General features: G+C 39.4%; 1 protein-coding gene across 2 annotated transcripts in view; it reads right to left on the bottom strand.

Annotated features, from left to right (window-relative positions):
* The window catches only part of RUNX1T1 (runt-related transcription factor 1; translocated to, 1 (cyclin D-related)), a 92,844-nt gene that overhangs the window by 54,527 nt on the left and 12,813 nt on the right, over window positions 1-25,504 (bottom strand). Inside the window, exon 1 of one of the 2 annotated variants that reach the window (XM_009891855.1) lies at window positions 23,402-23,515. The exons of the other annotated variant lie outside the window; for it this stretch is intronic. Coding sequence (XP_009890157.1) covers window positions 23,402-23,408 — 7 coding nt within the window. The 5' untranslated portion in view covers window positions 23,409-23,515. Of the gene's footprint in view, window positions 1-23,401; window positions 23,516-25,504 lie in introns of those variants that run through there. 2 annotated transcript variants of the gene reach the window in all.

The raw sequence follows: 25,504 nt of genomic DNA, 5'->3' as shown, positions 1-25,504 counted from the left end.
AAAACTAAACATTTTGAAATATACATTCTTGAATCTTTTCTACAGCACAGAGTGAAGAACTGTGATTTTACCACAGAAGTATTTTCTCCATTTTAAATTAAAGAATGTTGTAAAACCAACTTTAAATTATGATATTTCTTCTGTGGATATCTTGGTTCACGAAACTATACTGTTCTTGTCATTCATTCAGTTTTTTATGGTAGGGGTTATTTTTATCACTATATTTAGCTGTTAGGTGAACACTGATATTTACCATAAGCACAGCCAGCTTCTGAAGACAAATAGGGAAGAGACAAAGTAAAATATGCAGGAGCAGGGGCAAAGAGAGATGTGCATGTATCCAAACTGATTTACTTCCTGTATCCTAAAAGATTTGGTCCATTTTTAAAACAAGGCGGTCTTTCATATATGGCAACATTTCAGCTCAGATGGCACCTTTCCAAGTCTAACGCATCAAGGAAAGCTGATGTATGGAACAAAATATGGAATATATAAATACTTTGCTGATACCATTTCAATAGCCAATTCAATGTCAAGCATTTCGAGGAGTGGTGTGTTTTCAATTTCCTTTTTTAAATGAAAAAAAGTATGGTATAATATGCTGTGGCATTTATTTTACTTTTAGCTAGTGCAAACAGTTCCAGATGTATATTCAGGCATGAAAGATTCTTAAAAGACGCTCTATATTGATTGCACAGTACTTACTACTTCTGTGCCAACACGTTAGAAATAAAAATAAAAACTGCCTAATTAAAAGAGTCCATTGTCTTGTTTCCTTTAAACTCACAGAAAGTACAAACCCTGCATATGACACGTGGGATTAGAACCCGCCCCCGCCACCCAAATTATATGAATTGAGACTTAAATCTGTGGGATGCAATACTGATGATGGCTACCTACATGGCATTGGACTAATTCTGATGATTTTGAGAGGGATGGCATAGCATTTGCAAGCAGGTAACTACAGGTTGTGAGTCACAGTACTGACAAACTGGGAGACAGAAACCCAAAAGTCCATCTAAGAGGACAAATTACATAGGTCTTCCATCCATAATGCTATCACGCTACAGTCAGTAAAGAACTTTCCCTCCTTCAGATTTGGTCAAGCCACGCAGGAACATTACAAGGCAGTGTTTGTGGAGGCCCACAACTGACTCTCAGACTTGCTACTACGCAGAGCAGGACGACATTACAAGGTATCTGTCTCGGTTGAAAGGACGTGGTCAAGAATGCCTGGTATAAGCCTGATATATATGGTAAAGCCTACCCACCCCATGTACTGCACACGTGGGAAAAACTGGAAGTCCTATGATGCAACCACAAAACATGACATTTGGATAACACCACTGCAGACCCTCTCTCAGCCAAGCATTCCTCGGACTTGTTTGAGACCGGTTCAGTCTTCATTCCATTCGTCTCTTGGCCCTTTTGACTTTTGCTTAATGAATAAACAAGGACCTAAACACAATGGATGTTTTTGTGCTATGAACAACTGATCTCAGACAGGCATAATATACACAACTTTCTGTCAGCACCAGATGCAGTCACATTACTGGCCTAGAAAGAGAATATCACCCAGTTTCCAGTTCCCCAGTGGAGAACTTTTACTCCCCTAGGTGATTTGAAGAAGGGAAGTATCAGAAAGCAGCTCAGACACTCAGACTCCATCTTTTGTCACAAAACATTACCCCTGCAAGCTTTATGCACCTGGAATGAGAATGCATGTGGGGCGAGTGATGCATGTGCACAGCAAAGTTTTCAAGACAACATAACGTTTCACTGCCTTTTTAGCACTTCGGGTACGAAGTTCACATGCTGAAGATGACCCTTTTGCAAGAGCAGTATCACAACTTTGCTGCAGTCTTATCTTGGTTCTCCTCTGCTCAGAGTTGAATGTTTCATATCACCAGCTATTCTTGGGAAATAAATGAAAGCATGCTCAGTTTACCCATTTCTTCTCATTTAATATGCAGGAGCTAGAAGAAATTCTGCATCCTGGGAGTTCACTGAAGTTATCTCAGGCTAAGTTATCAGAGCTTTCTTCAGATGTGCTAAAAAAAAGGCTTGAGAATAATGCAATCTCCCCTCTGTCTCCCAAAAGCTGAAAGGGATTTTTGTGCTACTGTTTCCCAGTTTTGGTACAAAGAGCTTGTAGATCATGTAAACTCGCTGAATGACAGACAATGCCGTGCGTCATGTTCTTCATCCATAATGGTACCTTGACTGGTCCTACCACCATCATGACAACCAACTGAAAAAGCAGAAGCACTCTCTTTCGTTTCAGTTCTCTACGGTGGGAGGTGCTGACTGGCAAAAAAATGTGTCCCACTCTCGTGGCTTAGCAGCTGAACGCCAGATAGTTACACGTATTATAAAACAATCAATGCATGAGTTCAGCCTCAGAGTTGAGACAAAAACGTTATGGCTTGGCTTTGCTTGGACATATTATTTTCTCCTGAAGGAAATAAACTTGTCTTACTATATAATTTCATTTTAAAAGAGGGAAAAAAATAGAAAAATAATCTTTTTCCTCTCATTTAACAATGTGACATGTTTTGACAGTTTCAAAACTATCATAAATTCGCTTTCAGTTATTTAATAATTAAAAACTGACTCCTATCAGAATTGCACCTTCTTTTCTTTAACCACCTCTTTCCTCCTTCCCCCTTCCTGGCTTTGCAAATTTTACCGTGTAAAATCGCTTGAACATACAAAGCAGTGCAGCGAAGACAAATACATTCTAGATCTAGATCTAAATCTACTACTGCCATAACGGTTTATAAAATACGTTAGAAAGAACAGACAAGCAAAATAAGGGCCAAATTGTGGCAGCTGCACTAAGTTTCCATAAGACTCCAGAAAATAAAGTCTCCAAGTTCCCTTGTCACATCTGAATGCATACCAGTTGGCCTGTAACAAAGGTGAAGACAATGTGGATTTATCCTAAATATCCCACCAAGCATCTTGAAAATGCCTCTATGTATGCATAAGTAGTGCTGTCAATAAGCAAACAGACCCACAATCATTATTGAAATACTATTTTCCTATTTATATTGTTTCCAGGTCCTTTTCGACTTCATTTTGTTGACAAGTTACCAAACGAAGAAATGTGTGGTTTGAGTGGTTTTCTTTCACGTCACAGGAACTATTACTGCTATTCCAAAACCAGCTCAATGAACGGGGAGGCCCAAGTGAAGTGAAGAAGAGGTGCCCATCACCTCCAGCATGAAGAACTGAAGAACAATCAGACCAACCAGCAGCCAAACCCACTCCCTGCCCACCCCTACAAGCTACAGAGGTGACAACCCCTACACATAAGCAACCATTCCCTTCACTTCTCCTGTACCACTGGGGTGTTTTCAAATGCGACTTCCCAAAGGGTCCCCGACCAGTAATTTGTTTCCTTTTTGTACCATCTTCTCTGCAAAACCTACCCTTGTCAGGATTGCCTGTTACTTGACAAACTACAGATGAAGTTAGACTGATATCCAAGAAATTCAAATGCCATCAGCATCAAATTGGTATTGTTTGCATGCTCTTACGTACTCAACCACACATAGCACACACCCTTCCCACCAGAAGTAAGAACATTTTCTCTACCAACGCCAAGTAGAATTTCCAAACTTGCTCTCCAGAAGCATATTTATGGTTTTAATCCAAAGTTTGTACAGTCCTAAATTAACAGTAAATAGTTTGTTACACATAGCTGTGTAACAAACAGCTTTGTCTGAAGCAAAATAAATATGAACTCCTTTATTTTTAATGAGCTTGCACAAAGCGTAAAGCATAGCTGTACCATTTATGAAAAGTCCTAAGAGAGTACGAATACCAGTATTACATTAGATTTAATTAGAACGGAAGTCTCCAATACAGACTAGATAAAATAGTCTAAAGTAACTTATTTTGATTCAGGACAACTTTAGGTATTAAATTACTCTGCCAGCAAAAAAGTTATTATGGCTGTATTTTTAAAAGGCATCACTTATATTTACAAAACATGCCAGAAGTCCTTTAAGCTCAAAAAGAATCAAACACGGGTGCAGGAGGTTATATTTTCCATGGCTATACATCTGAAGAGATGACATAGGGACTGGACTACCAAGAAGGTACTGGATATACATCTGGCTTTGCTTGGTTTTCAACTGGAATTTGTCACAGACAAGTCAAGAACCTCTAAGGTGTGGAGTGGTGTTGGCCAGTCTGGGCCAGGCTGCTCCTCACCTCGTGGATCAAGCTCCCAAATCCCCGCTCTAACAGACTACACAGTTTTACCCATCCAAGAATCCAATTCCTCCCTGTGGTGTTTCAAATGATGAAAAGTTTGTTCTGTTAGGCCAAATGTGTAAGCCAGGGGAGTGAGACCTTACCTATAAGACAGAAAGGACAGCTGGCCAAACTCCCTCCCAACAGCAAGTACCACTCCAGTCCGAGGAAGGCTGCTAATTTCTCCCATCTAAGGCAGACAGCTAAATTAGCAGACTAGACTCCCCATATAATCAGTGAAAAGAAGAATTAGAACCTCTAATTTATTAATTCCTAAGGCTGCTAAGCCAGATGGTATAAATATTCCTGTGTAGGTCTAGGACCTTTGTGCCTCGTGAGAACCAGAGGCTTTCAGAGTGCTGCAGCAGTGTAGCTGGTGTACGTGAGAATCCGTGCTCCTCAGTCACCAGACATACTAACTCCTTGCCTTCCATTCAGCCAGCCCAGACAGGTATTAATCCACCAACGAAAAATATGTACTGAAACATATTTCCCCAAAAACTCTCACTCAGGTGCTGCCACTGTTACTCAGTGCCACTATCAGCAACAGAAAAGTGAAACGATACACTTTTCCCCTGTCTCAGTATTATACACTGACAATCTTTCAGTAGTGCAATTTATTACCCTAATCAGTACTTTGGCATTTGTCGAAATATAGGCTATCATTTCACATCATCAGATGATGCCATTAAAGACATCTTGTGTTTACATGACTGACTGTCTAGACAGAGTGTGAGAAAATACTCATTATTAGTTACAAGTCAGCTCCTCCTTGATGCTGCATGTCACACCAAATGTCTTTTTTTTGGGGCACTGGATCGCACCTGAAAGCAGCAGTGGGGAGGTGGAAGTGGGGAAAGAGAGCCTTAGAAACTTCACATGAAATTAAAACCCTCCATCTCAAATACTTTCATAGATGAGGTAAGATTACTTACTGACAAATAAGCTCACAAGCAAAACAAATGTTGCCATTAGCGAAAACAAAAGCGTATTTCAAATCAATTGTGTAGCATAATATATCAGTTGCATACTTAAATGTTAATATGACATGATATAAGCATGTAAAGGAAGAGGGAAAGGAAGAAACTTGTGTATGCCGTGTAAAATCAGACTAGCAAATGCGAAACCTGATTAAAATCCCTTCTGGAGCCAGTGAATTCACACAAATTCACACTGGCACAGAAATCAGGTTAGCTCACCCAGGAAGAGAGGCGCTGCGTTAGCCTGGCAGTCCCCAGCCCCAGAAACACTCAGGAATATGTCTCTAACTATAGATACTTAAAACAGCTGTAGGTAAATTAATGAGACCACTCACAGGGCATACAATTACACGCAACGATTCTGGACCTTAAAGCATCACAGCGGTCTTAGTCTTGCACAATAAAACTTAAAACTTCCTTCTTTTAAAGTAGCTTCCCTTTGTTTTTAATTTTAAATATCAAACAAAACAAACAAAAAAAAACCCACACCAACAAAAAAGAGAATCATACAGCTGGAAGCCTGCATTGAAAAAAATTAGCAATTATTACAGAAACCACAGAAAATATAAGCAAAATATTAGAACAATTTTAAGTATCATAGCATTGCCATGCTTGACAGTTGTATAAAACATGCTTAATTTCATGTCCAGCAGATTCAAATAAATGTATTTTTTCCCTCCAACAAATACATAAACCCAAAGATTTTTGTATTTATAGAACCTCATTTTCATCAAGGCAGCTAAACCAGCTATTCCAGCACAGCAATCTAATATTGACCTACGTGGATCAGTAGAGCTCCCATGGCCTACTTCTACATATGTGCACATATGTGTGCATGTGTGTGTATGTGCACGCACACCCATACATGTATTTAATTATTTTACTTATTTAATTTTGTATATCAAAATACTTACTGTGATTTTTTATTTTATTATCCTGCTGTAGAAAGTTGTAAGAAAGAAATAGTCTTCAATTACACTGAAGCGAGTGTTAAATGGGAGGGGAAACTGCAGGGCGAGAAGTCAGCGACCAGAGAGAAACCACTCAATGCTACAAGTGCAAGAGAAATATTGACAAAGAAAAGACCTCCGATGCATTTGAACTCTAAATGTTCAATGGGGATGCACTTAACCCTTGGTAGTACACTACATTTTCTTGTACATGAGAACAATCTCATGTACATGAAAAGAATCTTATAAACAGCAGATTTATCTCTCTCCGTGCTATGGGAACACCCTACATTTGGCTCTGAGTCTACTTAGATGTACACGCTTTGCTTCACTGAGAAGTGGATTAACCAGAAGAGGAGCCATCTTTATGAGAAAAGGAAGAATATTCAACAGAAGGAAGGAAACTCTGAGGTGGGGCAAAGGGTAGTTGAGAGGGCAGCCCCTTCCCATAGGATGGCAGCAGCCCCAGGATGCACCTTCAGCGTTCCCAGGCAGGACCAGAGTGTTGGATAAAAGGGTATGCAGCAAGAAATATCGCCCGGCTGGGAGCACGCCTTGGCGAACAGTCACTGGAAATTTTTCCAGGTGGCTGCTGACCACCAGAGGGAGCTGATATTGTAGAGCCGCACAGGGAAAAACTCCCTTTCCATGCGGAAAATTCAAAATAAATGGCATAGTACTCAGAAAGTTAAAGGAAGATGCTTTAAGGAAAGATCTTGCCAGTGTCAATAGTTAGCCTCAGCCACGCGATATAGGAAGGAAAGCTTATGATACTGTGTATGTATACATCAGTATGTACTGTTCTGTTTCCACAGTATGAAACATAATATTAAGTATTTGTCACTAAATTTTGGCTATAAACATTTCTCCCTCAAAAGAAGAACTGGATAGTACTGGCTGCAACAGAAGACCATTTTCAGTGCCTCCTTTTGTCACCTATCTACCTCAGCCAAACAAGTCAGATGTTACCCCCACCCTTAACGTACACCTCTACCCCAAATCCTGTTTTGGAGATGGGCTTTCTGTATTAAATACTCAAAAAGTGAAATTGCAGCAGGCAGCACATCAGGCAGCAGCATGTCAACAATCGCACACTATATCCAGTCATATGAACTGAGATTGTGCTCACACAAACTACAGCCATGTGATGATACGTGAATTTGAAAATAACCCACCCAAATTTCATATCTTTTTTTTTTTTTTTGCGCCAAAATGCAGAGAACTAAACAAAACCCGAGTTTTACTTCACGCCTATTATCAGACAAAGAGATCAAATGGCAAGTAGGGCAAAAATAAAAGAAAAAAGTAGCAGACTAGCTCACCTAGACCTTTATAAACATCCTTCTGGCGCCACATACATATTAAGAAAGCTAAATCCCAATGGCAGAGACAACACAAAAGCATAGAGAGTGAGTGACTGCACTGGGATCTCCTGTGAGGACATCTTTCTTTATGGTCTTCACTTGGAATAGAAGATGTAAAACACATCAGTAGTTGCCTGGTAGGTTTTAAATTGCTTGGGATATTAAGAAATAAAGAACTGCTGAACTGCAACAACTATCCAAGGCAAATTCTGGAATTATGAAAGGAAAAAATTAAAAAAGGGAAAATAGGAGTACCTGGACAAAATGCTAAACAGTTAACAAGAATAATCGTCCCCAAATGAGTTCCTATCCATTATCTTTTTCATAATTATTGCAATAGAGCAAGTAGCTTCAGTAACTGTGCATACAAATGACCTATTAGGAACTTAACAGGTCATTTCCAAAGGTGATTATGAGCACTGACTTACAGAGCTGCGCAGTTTTGCACATAATTCTGTTCAATGCCAACAATCTGCGCAAAATTAAGATAAAATGTGTTTCCACAAGACTAAGTGGAAATAAACTTTCAGAAACTAAAAACATTGCTTCAGAAGTAGTGATAGAAGGTGATGAATTGATTAATCAAATGCAGTCATTTTTGTAACTGATATGTTAAAAAATTTGCTTTTGCCTGTGCTCTGGTGCCAGGAGAATGGAAAGAAGAGGAGGCGCTAATTGTATGTTAGAACTCTTACAATGCCACACGATAAAATTAAATGATGATGAGTGTAACAGTGAAAAGTCTACGGTTAGATAGAAGGGATAAAAAGCATCATAGGTTATCAAAGTGGATATCTGCTACAGATCACAGTATGAACAGCAGAAACATGTGCGTAGATAAAGACACCTCAACCAACTCTTTAGAACAGTTCTTGCAACAAAAGGATGCTTTTCATCACAACAGTCCTTATTGGCCCTGTTCCTTAATGGGTAATTGTTTGTGCCTTCGTTATAAGTGAACATACAATAGGTTTTGTATTAGAAAATATTAGAAAATGATTCAGAACCACCATTTAAGGAGAGCAATAAAGGACAGGAGCGTAAATGTGCAGTTTCCTCAGTTGCTGAGGTTGTTAAGAAGCAGTAGGAGACACAGAAACAGATCCTGGCACTCCCACTGTGAATGGCTTGGGCACATTGTAAAGTTAACAGAGGAAACCAGGATCGGTTCACTTAAAATGTGCAGGGAAAAAAGGTAAGAGCAAGCATACCAAGCTACATTACCAGAGGAAACAAAAGAAATACCAGCTTTCATTCATATCAAATAGATAAATGAGAAAACAAAACTATAAAAATCTGATCTTAATTGAAATGAAAAAAGATTGTGACAACTTACAAGTAGCTACAATATTGGCATAGCTTGGATTTAAATCTGTCTCAACGGCTGAGAAAGAAATGGGGGAGGGGGAACCAAACTTGGACAGAAAACCACCCTGATTCTGGAAACGTGTATGTGATTTTTTACAGGAAGGAGCGAAACAGAAACTGGGATTCTGATACTGAATGTTCTTCCCTCACTTTCTCTTCTAGCACAAAAAGAGAGAAAAGAAGAGGTGAAACAAGCACACTGAGGTACTATTACACCATTCGGTCAGGCCTGGGATCTCAGGAGGCTCTCGACATACCTTCCTTTCCTCCAGCAACCCCAAATCCTGACAAGAATAGGGACAAGAAACAGTATGACCTCCTTGGTTCTGCAGAGAGCCAGCAGTGTTCTCGTTTATTACTCCCCCACTACTTCTGTTTCTTTTTCTTATTGTTTAAAAAAATCTTTCTCTTTTTGTACCATCTCAAATGTAGACTTTGAACACATGCTCTGCATCAAGTTCTGTCATACTAGAATAACTCCTCAAAACGCTGAACTTCACTTGTGATTATTTATCTAAAAGCTTTGTTTTCTTTTAAACTGTGTGTATTTTGTTGGACTGTACTTACCGATAGCTAAACTCCCAAGCCTTGAACTTACCATCTGAAAGAAACTGTCGCAAAAAAGTCCGAGTTTACTGTCGGTTTGTAATGAGAGTAAAATGATAAATCTCTGTACTGAAAGCCAGCTGCTTCATTCTTAACTCTGATCCCCCCCCCTTTCTTTTGCATTCTAGCTAGCATACAGCTGTAATAAATGTGGCTCTTCTCACAAGCCGTGCAGATGTTAACAGTTCTGTAGGACATCAAGAAACATTTCAAGAATCTTGTAAGTGCTGACTAAACTTGCTTGAATTACCCACACTACCTCCTCCACATTCCTATTCAGTAACATTAGCCTTCCTGAATGTATTAAGAAAAAAAAAAATTAGCATTTAAGCCAAGACATTAATATCTAGGTCTAAATGCACTATCAATAAACAAGGAATGTTCTTAAGCCATCAGACAACAGATATTCAGATAGTGAACCAAAAGAAGTCAATTTATTCTTTGTCAAGATGACTAATGCAGTTTTCATTTCTTATCTATGCAAGAGCGGCTAAATGACTGTCTGAAAATATGTATTTATAAAAGTCACGGCTGGATGTATTTGAAATAAAGGATCAGAACTACAGCAAGATCTTTTATTTTCTAGTAATCAAGTGGATTAATACTAAATTAGAGTGAAGGAGTTCAAAGTGCTACCTAGTACATTTTTATTAAAGTTATATTACCATGACAGTCATATGCATTAAAGATTAAGCTGAAGCCTCAAACGACAGTCGGTTCTGGGCAGAAGCAAGAGTCCAGCTGTGCAGGTAGAGGACTAGATACCAAATGCATTCATTAAGCGGGTCTGTACTAGAGAAACTGTTTTAATATTCTTCCCCCTTCAAGCAGCAAGCTTAGTCTCCTTTTTCGGGGTAGGACTTTCAAAACACCTGAAGCAGTCTAGAAGCAGAGTCACCAACAAAGGCAAATGTGACTAGTACTCATGTATTACTCCACATGCTTGAAAATCCCACATCAAATACCCTACCCTGTATGTAAACTTCACACTTTCAACACCTACTTGGAAGGAGGGCTGCAGAGCGATTCACAGCACTGAGCCATAAAAGGATCACAATCTTTGACAAGTTCAGAAACAAAATGTGCAGTCGAGAGTTTCTACAGTGCGGTTTTGGAGATTGTCTCCAGTCAAGTGTCAATCTCTGCAGAGTTTCAAAGAGGACAGGGTTGGGAGAAATAAAACGAACATATCAGTACATTTCCTGCAAGGGATCGATAAAAAGACCTCACTCCTACAAAGACTTACATCCCTGCTCAACTTCAGATACTTATCCTATTAAGGTAGCACACTTGAAATTAAAATCAAGTCTTTGAAGAGGCAGGGTCCAAATAATTTACCATGAAATGCGGAATTCAGGGTATTGTTTGTTCTTTAATGTAGCAATACAGGAAATCTGAATATAAAGCAGAATTGCAATGTGCTATTTTTTGAACGCTTCATGACACTGCTTTTAGAGTAATTTCATCAAAATGTCATAAAAAGTGCATTTAAGCATTTCGAGATAGGCAAAAAGACAATAGACTACAACCTTAAAAAGAAGTTAATGTAATATTAACAGAAGCTATGCAATTAGCTAGTCCAAAACCTCAACCTGTCTTTAAGCTTCCCCAAACAAAATAAATAGGAAGGACAGAGCAAGAAGAAAACTATAAAAAAAAAAAAAAAGAGAGAGACAGAAAAAAAAAAAGAGAGGGGAAAGAAAACCCACACGAGCCAGAGTCCTTCACTGCTGTTATTCCTCCGTGAGCGGAAATGCTCAGTTCAGTCATGGCTTAGGAGGCATAAACATCATTGAAATTCAAAGGCAGCTCCGAGAAAGAGGACGCCTCAATTGGTATGCAAGTGGTGTTTTCTCGCCCTGAATACATTATGAACTTGCAGCATGCTAATATGCCATGCTATCATAAGCACCAGATGGAACAGTAGGCAGTATATGTCCCATCAAACCTCAGGAAGATGTATTAATGTTCCTGCTCTTTTTTTTCTCCCTTTCCCCTCCCCCTTCCCTACTACAACCCTTCAGCTGTGTCCCTAGACTGGCACATTTCTTAGCATCAGTCACCTGCTCCTGCAGCACAGTTCTCCAGGGCTGCCTCATCTTCACCAGGTGGTGCCAAGCATCTTTTCAATCTTTTTTATCGCAGAAGGTAAAGGCCACAAGACGTGTCAGGCTGTGCTTACTGAAGGGTACCGAGTACAAAAGATAACATCATGAGATAAATGATAGATGAAGAAAGACTTTGGGTTTAAAGCTAGCACAATTGTTTTAAATTATGTATAAGTAGCATGGCACAAATTTCCCCCTCAGTACTATTGACAAATGAAGAATTGGGGGACAGTGGTGAAGGGTAAGATTTTCCGTGTAACCAAACAAAACAGAGGAAAGTGGATTAAAGATCTTTGAACTGAATTCCCTTTTTTTTCCCCCTCTCAGAGAAGACATACAGAATTCAACAACCATGTACAGGGTAAGGGGCAGGGTTTAATTTTAAATCAAAGTATGAAAATGGCACACAGGCAAATTAGCTTACATGATTTTGATTATTATTTTTTTTTAATTAGAGATATGATATTCTTTTACTTTTATGATTAAAGAATTGTTTGGACCTGTACACATGACTCTAAAGAAGTGTAGTTTTTTAATACTGCTTTGCATCATTGATGAATTCAGTCCCAAGCAGGTTTTATAAGATTGAAGAGAAATGCGATCTAGTATTCCACATGAAAGTATGTGCATACGTATACAAAACTAAAACACAGATGTTCTGGTATCACCTGATTTTTTCCTATCTATTCATAGAAATATGCCTCCTGTAGAAATACATAGTTTGCAAGAAAATTTATTTTCCTTTTTTTTCCTCCTACAGGGTCCTCCAAAAGATAAAATGAGGTCCTCAATACTGAGAATGAAGAGTATGTGCATTCAAACCACAAGTAAGAAATACCTGAGCTTTTTGCATTTGAAGCTTTAATCTTCCTGTGTTTTTAAACACGCTTGTTTTTCAGAAAGAAATAACATCAATAAACATTTTGCTAATTTCTTATATTTTAGAAACCACCTGCTGATTTACAAACAGCTCTCACTACGCATGTAAATCTATTCTTTCCATAACAACATTAGCCTTCTCATAAACACAGTCTAATTCTGCAAGACGCTGAGCATTCACAACTCACACAAAGTTTTCTGGGAATTAGCATTGCTCAAAACCTCACAAGAGCTAGTTATGCGAGTTATCTGTTGCATGTGTAAGAGGGATTTTTTTCCAAGTATTAAGGGTCTGGTTGACAGGGATTTCTTCTCCACCCCCACCCTTCCCATCCAATTCTAACTAAAATAAAAAAATAATTACCTTTTTCCTTCAAACAAAGCACTTTACAACTGTTATTCACAAATAGGCATTATTCCAGCACCTATTAAGTCTAGATAGACTCTAATGCAAGGATGTCTTAAGGACTGAGTCAGAAATTAGACGAATTTTTTTCGCTTTTCTCTTTCTACTGAATATTGGGGGGGGCTTGTTTTGTTTCTTAATATATAGCCTTTAAGGGTAATTTGCTGGATTATGATTTGCATTGTGCAAATAAGTCTATTTAAGTCCATTATCCTGCATTATAAAGTAATTTCTAACACCTAAACAGCACTCAATTTAATTACAACATACTGAAACAGTACAGCTGACTCCCAAAGGAACCTGTTTGGATCAGAAGATGATGATATATGCTAGCTGCTGATCATCTTTCACCACAAGATCTGCAAACAACTGTTCTAAAGAACAGTATCAGAACATTTGCATCATCATATTATTTTGTGGCAAAAATCCCTCCAAAACCTAGCAATTGCATGCAACGACGTGTGCATATCCCAGACTTGTAAGCAGACATATCTAAAAACCAACAGCTTTACTGTAATGACAAAAGAAGACCAAAAAAAGGTTTTGATTTTGATTTAGCAAGCATCAGTTTCTGCAGCAGGATCCCCATTGGGTAATTCATCAAGGCATCTATTCTATATCTAGTGTGGCAAGACAGCAAAGACACTTACAGCCTGCAAAAAGAAAACCTCTTGTGACAAAACTATTAAGCATTCCTGGTGATTAAGTAATAGACACTCATTCTTTCAAGACTGTCTTGAACCAATGTCCCAGACAAAACCATGCAATCATATTTGCTGTGTCAGGATGAAATCAAGGCATCATGATTTTCTGTATTCCTTCAAGAAAAAGCAAGTTATTCAGCAACATCCACACAACTCTTTCTGAAAGAATACAAAAGTTAACTAAGGAAAGAGTATATCATTTCTCTTGTGGCTCTACGGAGGGATGCTGGTCGATACCTGAAATGTAAGTAGTATTTTTATCTTTGGAGCTTTTACAGACTCTCAAGAGCAGTTTGAAGCAAAAGCTTTAAGGAAGCATAAACTAAACAATTCCATTTCTGCTGGTCTCTGAAGATGAAATACCATTGGCTTTACTTCCTCAAAATGAAAGGAATTGGAAATTACTGCTCTAGCAATTGACATGTCAGAGGAAGAAGCTGGTCAGCTGTCCTGAGAAGCAACCATGCAAGTCCAACCTTTATTCCACAAGATGTGGTTCTGCCTACGCAGAGGAGTCTGAAGAGGGCAAAGAAAAGCTGCAACAAGGGCTCTCCTTCAGACAGCAGAGAATTTGTTGTACGTGCTCTCAAGACTCTGCTTTCATACCAAGCTCTCAATGGAAGCTTCATGCACAGATTCAACTCCTGTGCAGCAGCCTTGCTTATTAAATATAGAAAAACCAAATACCAATTTGCTTTTACAACCACAGAGAATAATGTAGAGAAAGATGTAAGGAAATTAACACAACAAGAAAAGAGCATTCTTCAAAATACTTTAAAAATTTAACAAAAGAGACAACAAATAGTATTCCCAGAGAGGCCACCGTCTTGCTTCTCCTCCATTTACAAGGGGAAAATAAAGTGCTCACATTGACTGTTAGGAAATCAGAAAAATTAAATATATACTCATTATGGCACAGATCCTCTTTAAAAATTGCAAAGAACCCTGCCTTTGTTTCTGAACACGCAATGCATTTTAATGGTGATCTCAGTGTAAAATAATAACATATTGACATTCATAAAGTAATTTAAATTACTTCCAAGATCTGATATGAATGAGATCGACAGTAGCTCACTCTCTTTCAGAAGCCTACAGTGAGGAAATCCTGCAGCGCCTTGGAAGGATGAACTCAACCAATGTGGACAACTTGAATTCCAGAAACTGAGTTTTATCGCTGCCCTCCCTCTGCCAGCGGAGAAATGAAAACTAAAACCACCAAGTCCAAAGACACAGTGAACTCTGTTGCAAACCAGCTTCCGAGAAGAAAACTGATGACTTTCAAAGCTGTTCAATGACAGTACCATCTGACCTCACTGGACATCTAATGATACCCTTTCTTTTACAGACATAACCAAGGCTGCTTTAATGAGCATCTTTCCGCTTTCTTTACTGTGTTAGTAACTCTTCAAGTCCTTATGGTTCGCTCAGTATTTCTTGGTGTGTACTTTCAAAAGTGATACAAACCCCGATTACTTCTCAAAAAGAACAGGATTATCGCATCCCTGTTATTAAAAGATCATTTTTGTACATTGTACTGTTTATAGTTTAAAAGTAAAAAATAGCGTACCTTGCACAGTTCCAAGCAAAGAAAGTAGCCAAAAGAAACAGTAACACTGTCCATTGAAAATGACCTCTTCTAAACTTCAGTTAGCTAACTTTCTCCTAACCAGAATACAAATAAGTGCGTGCAAAGCTAGCAGATATAATTACGCAATCAACAATTATGTGGTGAAATGGACTGGAAAAATAAAATTAAAACAATAAATGTTAATTTGTATTTGCTAACCACGAATGATGTGGCTGGTGTTCTGCAAGGCGCAAAATCCTTAAAAAAAAAAAAGATTCTTTTAAAAATTCAAGGAATGATATGGCAAAGTCACGTATAAGAAAGTCTATGGAGATGGCATTCATCTGGATTATAAAATAGCTACAATGAAAATTCAAGACTGTGTACACATGCTTGCTGCCCTAGCCTAAAAGGGCCTCTAGAATATATTTGGAAAGCACAGTTGAGAAATCAAATTATGGCTGTTTTCATATGATCTGAGTGCACACATTTTCCAAACTGTAATCTTGCGGCAGGAAGACTATTTGAGTCATGTGTGTTTGCATGACTCAAAGAACTCACATTAAGGAGAGATCTGAAAGAAGGAAGGGGAAAAGCCCTGTATCACTAAACCGGGAGATTACTCCTTTAGCAGGATGTGGTTTCAAAACAGGAGCAGAGTAAGAAAGTGAACCCAGCATCACTAGAAGAATCGGAAAGGGGGGACTACAAGAATCTGCACCGGAGATGCACAGGAGAGCTCCCAAGGCTTGGAGAAGTGGACTAGAAGCACATAAAGAAAATTCCAACAAAGCATTAGAGCTGAAAACGTACAAAATTAAATTTTAGAGATGCTTTCTGAGTGACTTACAGAATAGTGCATTAATCCACAGAAGTGAAAAGATGTATCAATAGGATGGAAAGGGCAATGGACTTAGAAAGGTAAAACATAGTCCTGCTTCTTGAATCATCATTTCAAACCTCGCTGGAAAGCAGTTAAGAATATGCAAATCCCACTTCCTCAAATCTCAATTCATTACAGCAAACCCTGTTTTTTAACCAAGAATTATATAGGTCTGACCCTACACCAAATCTGCACAAGCTTGCAGTATGCTTGAAGGATTACCAAAATACAGTTTCTTCCTTATTGCTCAGCCTCTCCTCCAAGATGTGATCAATACCGATTCCTTTCGCTCTTCTATTTCCACGCTTCTTTTGGTCTTTGTCATCTCGGTATTGTCAATACGCAAGAATGCCGCAGAGCTTGTTACAGTCTGCTTCTAAAGGGATGTCTATAATGAATGAGAACTATAGGAGTGATAGTCTTAATAATTGTGTCCACTGCTGATAGTATTTCCTCTTGAACTTCAGAAAGATTTCCCGTCACCTTTGACTTACACTTTGTACCCATTTAAAAGCATGGTTATGTTGCAGGCACTGTTCCAGAGCACATATCCACATTAATACTGAAGTAGCTGGCTGGATAATTTAAATTAATTCAGATGTGTGGGTCCTACCAGGTAGTTACTCCTCATGAAAGTTTCACAAGATTGCCAGATCCCAAGAGCAAGAAAATGAAACTGGTTTATCTTTAAGAAGCAGAAATAAATGCACAACTCATTATGCAGTATCATGGAAAAGCTCAAGTAAGGCTGTGGCTTCATGCCATAGGAATTTGGGCAGGAGATTTTTAGAAGTTGGATTGGTTCAGTTTCTCTTTTGACACTACAGCCTAAACCAGCTGCAAGAACATTACTACCAGGTGGCGTGCTGCAACACAGGGACAAAATCAAGAGGGCAGCGAACCTCCAGTTGAAGCAGTTCCTCTTAAATTCCAAGGTCTCGAGCAACTTGTTGTCTCAAGTTCTCCTGCAATTAATGCTCACATGGAGGCTAGTTCTCCACACTCTGCCTATAACTGGCAGTAAAGAAGAAATAACTAGTAGAAAAAAAAAGAGAAAAATAATAATACTAAAAAAAACCCAAACCCCACCCAACAGCACAGAGAAATAAATTCAGCTTTAGTATGTGGAAGCACAGCTCCATGAGTTACCATGGGAAGGAGGTGAAGCCCTTTCAGTCAGCACGGAGCCGGACAATTCTGCTCCTCTACCAGCACACAAAGTCAAAGTTCATTCTGCAAGTTACAGATCAAGTAACAGCTCCATATCAGGTTCAATGAATAATTAACTTTAGGTGCCCAGAAGCTCAATGCTGCTGAAATTTCCCCCTGAAACACAACACAAAAGCCAGTGCCATGGGCTGCTCTGCTCTCCCATGCAGCGCACAGGTGTGATGTACCTTGGACTGGGTATCTGAAACAGTTAACGGACCCAGCAGCAACAAAGAATCATCATACAGGCTGAAGGGACCTCAGGAGATCATCTAGTCCAAGCCCTTCTGCCTCAAAGTACGTACAGTTAGATCGCAGTTTGTCCAGTAGGGTTTTTTCATGACTCCAATAATGGAAATACCACAACCTCTCTGGACAACTTGTTTCAGTGTCTGATCATCCTTACGGTGAAGGATTTTTTCCTTCTATCTACTTGGGATTTATCATAGTCCTTTACTTGTGCCTGTTGCCTTTCATCCTATCACTGTGCACCTCTGAGAAGAGTCTGGCTCCATCCATCTTCTCTACACCCTCCCATTAGGTAGCTGTAGACAGCTCATGACAGAAAGGATGATATAAAGTTAGTTATATTTAACTAAGAACTGCCTACAGCTCACCAACAGGGAAATACTGGAGACAGGATGCTTTACTCCTGCCTTTCAAGAGCCTCAGTAACTTGGAAACATGGGATCCACAGCACTATTCCCTCCTCCAGAAAAGATGTCCATGTCCTCACCTCCAGAAGATTGGCAAGTAGAACTGGTTTGTGTAAGACATAGCTAGGCGAGACAGAAGAGGTAAGCTTTGATTTTATTCAAGTCTTTTGAGTGGAAGCCTCACTCTGGAAGTGAAAGACATGAATTCAAATCCTCCTTCTGCTTGCTCAAGCTCAGGTCTGTAACATATTCCTTCAGTGCAGGGGATGATGGGAGTCATCTCCATTACTCTTGTTCTGCCCAAGGACTGAGCAGGAAACAGTTCAGGAGAGACCAAGGCCTGAGATCAACAGCAGCGAGGTGGAAGCAGCTCCTGCTCTTCGTCTGGTGACTCTCGCGTACAAGAGGCAGAAAGAACAGATGTACATCGCAAAATGCAACGTAGTGCAGAGATGGCTGAGCTCCTGGAAAGTTGAGCCAGTGAATATAGATAGCATGGTACAGCACGGCAAGGGCTTCACCAGCTTTGCAGATGAACTGTGTGAATGTGGAGTTAGCATAGCGGGATATTGAATGAAATCAGTCTTGCCAAGCGGGCCAATATGGCTAGACTGCATCTGCGTATAAATATAAACCCAAGCACTGCTATGCCCTATGGATTTCCCAATTTAATCTCTACTCACCTCAGTATCACTGGCTCTGTGCTCCGTTTTACACCACACACATTTCTGGGAACAAAAAGTAAGCCTGCACTTGTGAAGAGACCAACACTTCTAAATACGCGTGGGACATCCTCTGAGATTACCTACCAGATCCAACTGTTCCAACGACTCAGATACAGAAATGCCTCAATTATAAAAAGACATAGGTGTGAACTCTACACTGGCCTGCTTAACCCTGACGATACTCAGACAGATCTTAGCATGCATAGATGCAGCTCGACGTGCCTGGGAAACTTTAAAGCTGTAACAGGGATGCAACTGCAATGAGGAGAGAGTTGCAGCATGCAATTGCGGATTTGGAAACCAGCTAAAGCTTCAAGTGCAGAAGTCATCTTGTGCACTTAGCTTTAGTCTCTGACCTGGTAGCGAGAGATCAGGCTTCAGCTGATTTTTTGGAGAGTTATCTTTGATGGACACTTGGAAGAAAAAAAGGATACAGCAAACAAACCAGAAAACTGGTACAGCTATATGTACAGATCCTGAAAAGGACCCCATTTCATGTCACCTTCTACTCCCAGATGTATCAAGTTCTCTACTCAGACTTTTCAAACTGGGATATCACATCATTTTGGAATTTATTTTACCAAAAATTGATATTAAAATCTTTTTTTAAATCCCATATACACAGATCACATTGATTTGTAAGCTATGGTGATCATGCCCTAAATATATGAGTATGGAGTCCAAAAACTTCCAATCAAGACATGATTGGTGCTAAACACCCTAAGCACACCAAGGAAGCACCAGTCCTGAGAAACTGATTTGTTTGTTTCTCTCCAGCTAAGGGTCTGAGCTGAAAAGCACTAAATCTTCACAGGGAAAGTGTTTGGGACCCTTCTTAAAAAGAAATATATATATATATTAACAGCTATTTCTGCATCATGATCTGCATCCCATGGTTACTTTCCATGCATACACAGCAAGATGCCATTCACAGCCCCATGGGCTGAAAATAAGAGCAATAATGTCATGCAGACTTTGGAATTTATTACTACCATAAAAGAAGAAGAAACTTTAATACTTTGAAAAGCAAGTCATTACACCTCGTCTCCCAAACTCTACAACAGGTATCTGAAGAACTTTGTGATCCGCAGCCGTCTTAGGGAAAAAGCTTTTCGCTCCTATCCAAATCCTGAAGAAGATAAAGTCATTATGTGGGATGACTGGAATAATGATGCAAGGTTAACACTCGGACTTAAGTATTTCCAGACACATTTTCCCTGTTTGGCAGGAAACTTGTTTTGTAAGACCCAGAATTGTCCTAATATAACAGCATAGCAACTGCAACTTAAAACAGAACAAGTCGGTTAATGGACTGTTAGGAGACTTTTGCTGTATAACAGCATTTAGACGCATGTATTTAAAAAACAGGTGGATAATCCAAATGTTCAGTTACCAGGACACTAACAGTTATGTCCATGGCAATTTTGTTTCTGTTCTTTAAACAAATCATCACTTGCAAGCACTAATGTTAAAACCAGAAAGCCAGTCTAGTACACAGTGGCTATAAATGCCAAATCAATTTTCAGCAGATAATAAAGTCCATGTTTTACAATCAGCAATGCACTGTTTTACTACCCAAAATGTAAGCTAATAATATATAGCTCTGCTAAATGGAAAATGCAGATATGCTGTTAAGAAACGGGCTGGCTGTGAGATGATGGATCATTTCTGCTGGGACCTTCTTAAAGCTATGTGCAAATGTTTTGAAAATATCACATGATGTGGCCATGTGTTAAAAATTACAGCCAGTTAAGTTCTCTGCTAAGAAAAATATGTGGGCAATTTATGAAATGCACTCCAGGATGGAGATATCTTAAGTAAAACCAGATTTTGAAAACAAACCCATTTTTTTTTGAAACATGAACTTAAAAAAAAAAAAGTTGCAGCCACATCTGGAGAGCAGAAGTAAAGAAAGGGTGGTCTGACCTAATACCAGGCCATCTTCTGAAAGAGCAGCATTATTTCTGGGCTACAATGACTGTGATCACTGATTGTCCTTTTAAGGAAACCATGCTGAATACTGCCATGGGCAATAATAAAGCATTTTGTAGGCCAACATCTGTTCTTTGAAAGTACTATAAAATGACTGATAGATTTGTAATGTTTCATAAATAAAGTCTGGAATAAAGAGTTCTTTAAAAAAAACCACACCAAACCAAAACAAAAAAAAAATCCACAACAACAGCAACACAACACAACAAATTCACAGTAATCAGCCAAACCAGTGTACAGTATTAGATTTGAACACCGTTCCCCCAGCATCAATTATTTAGAGATAAGCACTTCCTAGAGTTCACTACGGAGAATGACAAAATGGTTAACTTGGTTACTGCAAGCTGCGTGTTAACGGGACTGACTTTCCCGAGACTTTTCTCAGAGTTGCAGTAGTGCCTTAACAGAGACCTGAATTGCTTTTAGAGCGTTTCATTAACAAGCCTCGCTGCTGTCGCTTTGCCCTGACAGGGACACGAGGAGGTGAGCGGCCAGTCGCAACTATAACAGTATGAGCAGTTCATCTTTGAAGGGCGAATTTATTTTGTGTAAAAGTGTTATCGCTACACATAAACCAGAACCCGTCTTTATTACTTCCTGTTCTTTCCCCAAAAGAAGAAGGACTTCAGATGTCAGAATTACTACAGGGATGCTTCTGAAATCAAGACTTCACACATACACAAAAGGCACTGACATAATATCAGATTACATAAAAATACACATCCTTTTAATCTCCTGTACATAATGTGCTTACTTTTAAAATACAAAATCTGCCCCAGATGGCTAATAATGCCCATTTGAAAAAACCCAACACCACAATATTAAAGGGCTAAAATATGCTGTGAACAGATTGAGAGGCAGTTCATCCTAGAGGAGAGTAAAAAAGTGCAGATGGGTGTCAAAAATAGCCAAGTGTCAGATCTGTTCAAGTATCTCCATTCTGGCACATGCTCCCAGTCACAGCTGTTAGTGTATTCTCTGTATCCAAGTGCAAGGTTTTCTAACACTCCGAGCTGACATTAAAACACACTTCTTGCTTGCTACTGCTTTAAGAGAATGCTGGAAATTAAAGATTTATTTAATGGTGAAGCTTAACGAGTATTGATAAGGGTATACGTACTCGAGTGTAGCGCATGCCATTTTGATTAAAGATGCATGAAATTTTAACCAGCAGGTAGATTAAGTAATTTAAATGCCAAAGGCTTAATAGGTTTTCAAAAACCTCCACTCTAGGCATTCCAACACTGTTTGCCAACAGCCCCAAATAATGCACACAAGGATCACAACTGATAAGATTGTGTCATTTCAGTACATTTAAATGTCTTAATAAAACACAGAAACAGTAAATCGCATGAGAAGATAAATTTCATACAAATATAAGGGAAATGTCAATGCATTCAAATTATGCAGAATGCACAGTTTTCCAAATTAATGAATTACCATGATATTTCTAATGAAGACCACATTCCCAGGAATGTAATGCATGCAAATCAAATTTGACGTTTAAAGGGTTAAATTGACCTTTCATAGTCCTCAGTTGTTATCTATGCAAATTAATTTGCCCATATTTCAACCATATAAATCCTCTTAGCCTTGTGCTTTGAGCAAACAGAGCCCACTTTCTTGTTACAACCAGAGGATGAGGAAACATACCAGCAGCAGGGTATGACCGTGTACAAAAATCCTAAAAGGAAAACATTCTTCCAACAACTGGCAATACCTACATGCAACTGTGGTTGCAGCAAACTGGCAGATACTGTTTCAAAACACCATCTGTGAGGTGTACAGACTCTCTGTGATCAAGCGTAGCCTCTTCTGCCTGTCCTACCCAAATAATCCACAAGAACCAGCCAGCTGTAGGATCTCTAGCCTTGTCTTTTTTTATCCAGAGACACAGCCTGCTATAATCAGGCACATGGCTTTCTTCAGTCCTTACCAAAGGAGGGGGAAAAAAAACCCAAACAAAACACACCAAATTCAATCCACTCGGTCGTGGTCAAGCATCTCACAAAACCCCTCAGACAAATCACCCTGCATAGAAGCACCGTTTTCATTGGCAATAACACTTATCAATTAGACAAGCGATCGTAAGATCCAAGGATAATATTTTCCTGAGGAAAGCAACCTATTAAAATTTCCAGCTCCACAGCAATTCCTCTAATTCAGCAGATTTTTTTATTGTTTTATTTTGAATCAACATATTTCAGCGATCTGCCTGGTGACAGTTAAGGACTACGATTTAGGACAACGCTGGAATAATTTGTTTCATAAATCTCCTTCACTTCTCTAACATAAACAGCTTTTCACAGAGATAATTTCAGCTGATGGGTGAACACTGTGAATGATCTCTACCGATCAAATGTTTGCAGATTCAAGGTACAGCTGACAGTCATGAAAGCCAGCCCGAAGCTGTATTTCTCTTCGCTAAAAATGATCCCCCGTGCAGAGACCCGCACCCACAAAGCCGGTGACTTTCTGCTATTTCTATCCCTTTACATTGAAACACCCAGTCCTGCTCTAAGTATCATCTCTGGCAGTTCCCTCACACAAATTCCCCTCCCCCAAACATATACACAACAGAATTAGCATCCACGATCGCTCCGTACCCGTATCAGCTTGCAAATCACTCTCTATATTAAAAGAGAAAAGGAAAAAAAAAAAAAGAGGAAAAAAAATACTATCAAAAAACAATTAGCGTTTCCTCATTTAAAACCGAAAGAGCTGCAATAATTTCAACTCACCAGGCATCCTTGGATAAAATATACCACACTGTAAATGGCTCTCTCCTAAAAGCAAGCTTATTTAGGGCTCAGTGCCTCCTGTTCTGGAATGAACAGAGAGAAGCGAGGAGGGCCATCAGAACTGGCTGTGGCAGCGTAGCTGGAGGCAGGATGCTGGGCGCGTGCGTTTGCCAGGCAAAGACAGATGGAGAGCTGACACTCTGTATTGCACTTGGAGCAGAAATGTGAATGATGACAGGAGCACATGTGGCCTTGAACCCAGCCCTGTCTCTTCAGGCAGAACAATGACAGGGATGTGTGTGCAAATTATCACAACCCCGGCTCCCCTCAGCTGACTCCTTTTACTCTACCTTTCACACCAAGTTCCAGATGACCAAAGAATAGAAAGTAAAATGCAGAGTGATAAGCCAAACACTGAATTATTCATTTTTTTCTTTAAAAGTTAACCCTTTCTTCTGCTGACAGCAATTAAAGAAAAAAGCATCGCCTCGCATCAGCTCTCCTCCAAAAGTGGAAACAAATTCATTCTTTATTTTAACAGCTATAATTTTGCACTCCATAGGACTACGTTTGTTTATTTAGCTGGAAATACAAAACGTGCACGAGGATATACGAGAGGGTCCCCCCTCCTCTTCCTCCCCTCCCCACACTTCTGTCATTATTATGCTGTTTTACTATAGTGAATGGAGTATCAAAATCACTCCCTTTCTCAGATTCTCAGTAGTATGTGTAAAATAGAACACACTTAGAAAGGAGACCACTTTTATTTTACTATAGTGCTTTTAACCCCCTGGGATTCCTGCATTGATATGTTCCAAACATTTGCAGCTTACTCTCCTTTACCTTGCATGGTGATCCATGGGGGATGAAAACAAAATCTTCCCTGTAAAGCTTTTTCAAAAGCTAAACAATCATGTCCTCCAGATTTCTGATTTTGCACACCCCTTAAATGTTTATCCTTCACATGAATAACGTATGCCTGGCTAGGTTCAACGCACTCTTCCCTATTAAGCTTTAATGGACACCATGATACATAAAACTACAAGTCTTTGTTATAGTGCTTTATCTAAAGCTGGCTATTTTCTTCTCAGCAGTCCCTCTTTAGTCCTTTGTAAAACATCTTTGCCTCTTCGGAGAAACATATGCCTGACTCCCATGCCTTCTGTAGCACGTATAGCCTTGCACAAAATTTCAGGCACAAGGAAAAATATCTTCTTTTTAAAACTCTCCTCCCATTCAGCACTCGCAAAAGCTTCTCCCTTTAGTAACGAGTATTCCTCCAACAATTAGCGTGTCGGTCCTGGGTTTGACTTTGCCTTTGCCATACGCATTTAAACCCACACGGAAAGGCAGCGATTCTCTGTCAGATCTTCAGGACCTGCATTCTTGTCAGTACAAGATTCATCCTTTTGTATTTATTTATGCATCCCCCCCGATTTTGCGTTGTGCCATCTTCTGCCTCTGCTACACAGAAACAACCCTGCTTTCAGGCCTTCCTCTTCCTTCCTCTAGCTGCCACCAAGCCCGATAAAGATCTATTTAGGAAAAGGACGCACATGCGAAATTAAGCAAAAAATAACCACCCTTCCAATATCCGGACTGAACTCATGAATATTTCTCACTTAAAGCAAATCAGTCACTTAATGTACTGATATTTCCACAATAATATCTTAACACTATTTCAGTGCCACCCTTAAGCTTCACTTAAATAGGAGAGTGACTCCAAACACAGGACTGGCAAATTCCAGACGAGCGAAGAAGCAAAGGCACAGCTCCCCTCGCCCCAGTGAACACCCTGGCGCTAGCAATATAACGCGTCTGCTACTTGAGGCAGGTCTCTTCTTCATCAGATATCTACTGTAATGAAGTTCTCTGTAATGGATTTTCGAATGTCGGAGAACCCAAGAGAAACACTGAAACATGAAAACATTTTCATGACAGACCACTTTTGTCAAGGGGGTGGAAAGCGGAGGGGGGAAAGGGAGAGAGTAACAAGCAAAGTCTGCACCGCTGAGGCCTTTGAAGAATTTACCATTCTTTTTGTTTTATTATTTGATGCACTATTTAAAACCAGTCAGTTAGTATTGTATTTGCTGTGTTGTT

Source organism: Charadrius vociferus, unplaced genomic scaffold (assembly GCF_000708025.1).
Source record: "Charadrius vociferus isolate BGI_N301 unplaced genomic scaffold, ASM70802v2 scaffold15, whole genome shotgun sequence".
Lineage (NCBI taxonomy): Eukaryota > Metazoa > Chordata > Aves > Charadriiformes > Charadriidae > Charadrius > Charadrius vociferus.
The sequence above is the reverse complement of the archived record's forward strand: the minus strand, read 5'-3'. Positions and strand labels throughout refer to the sequence as shown.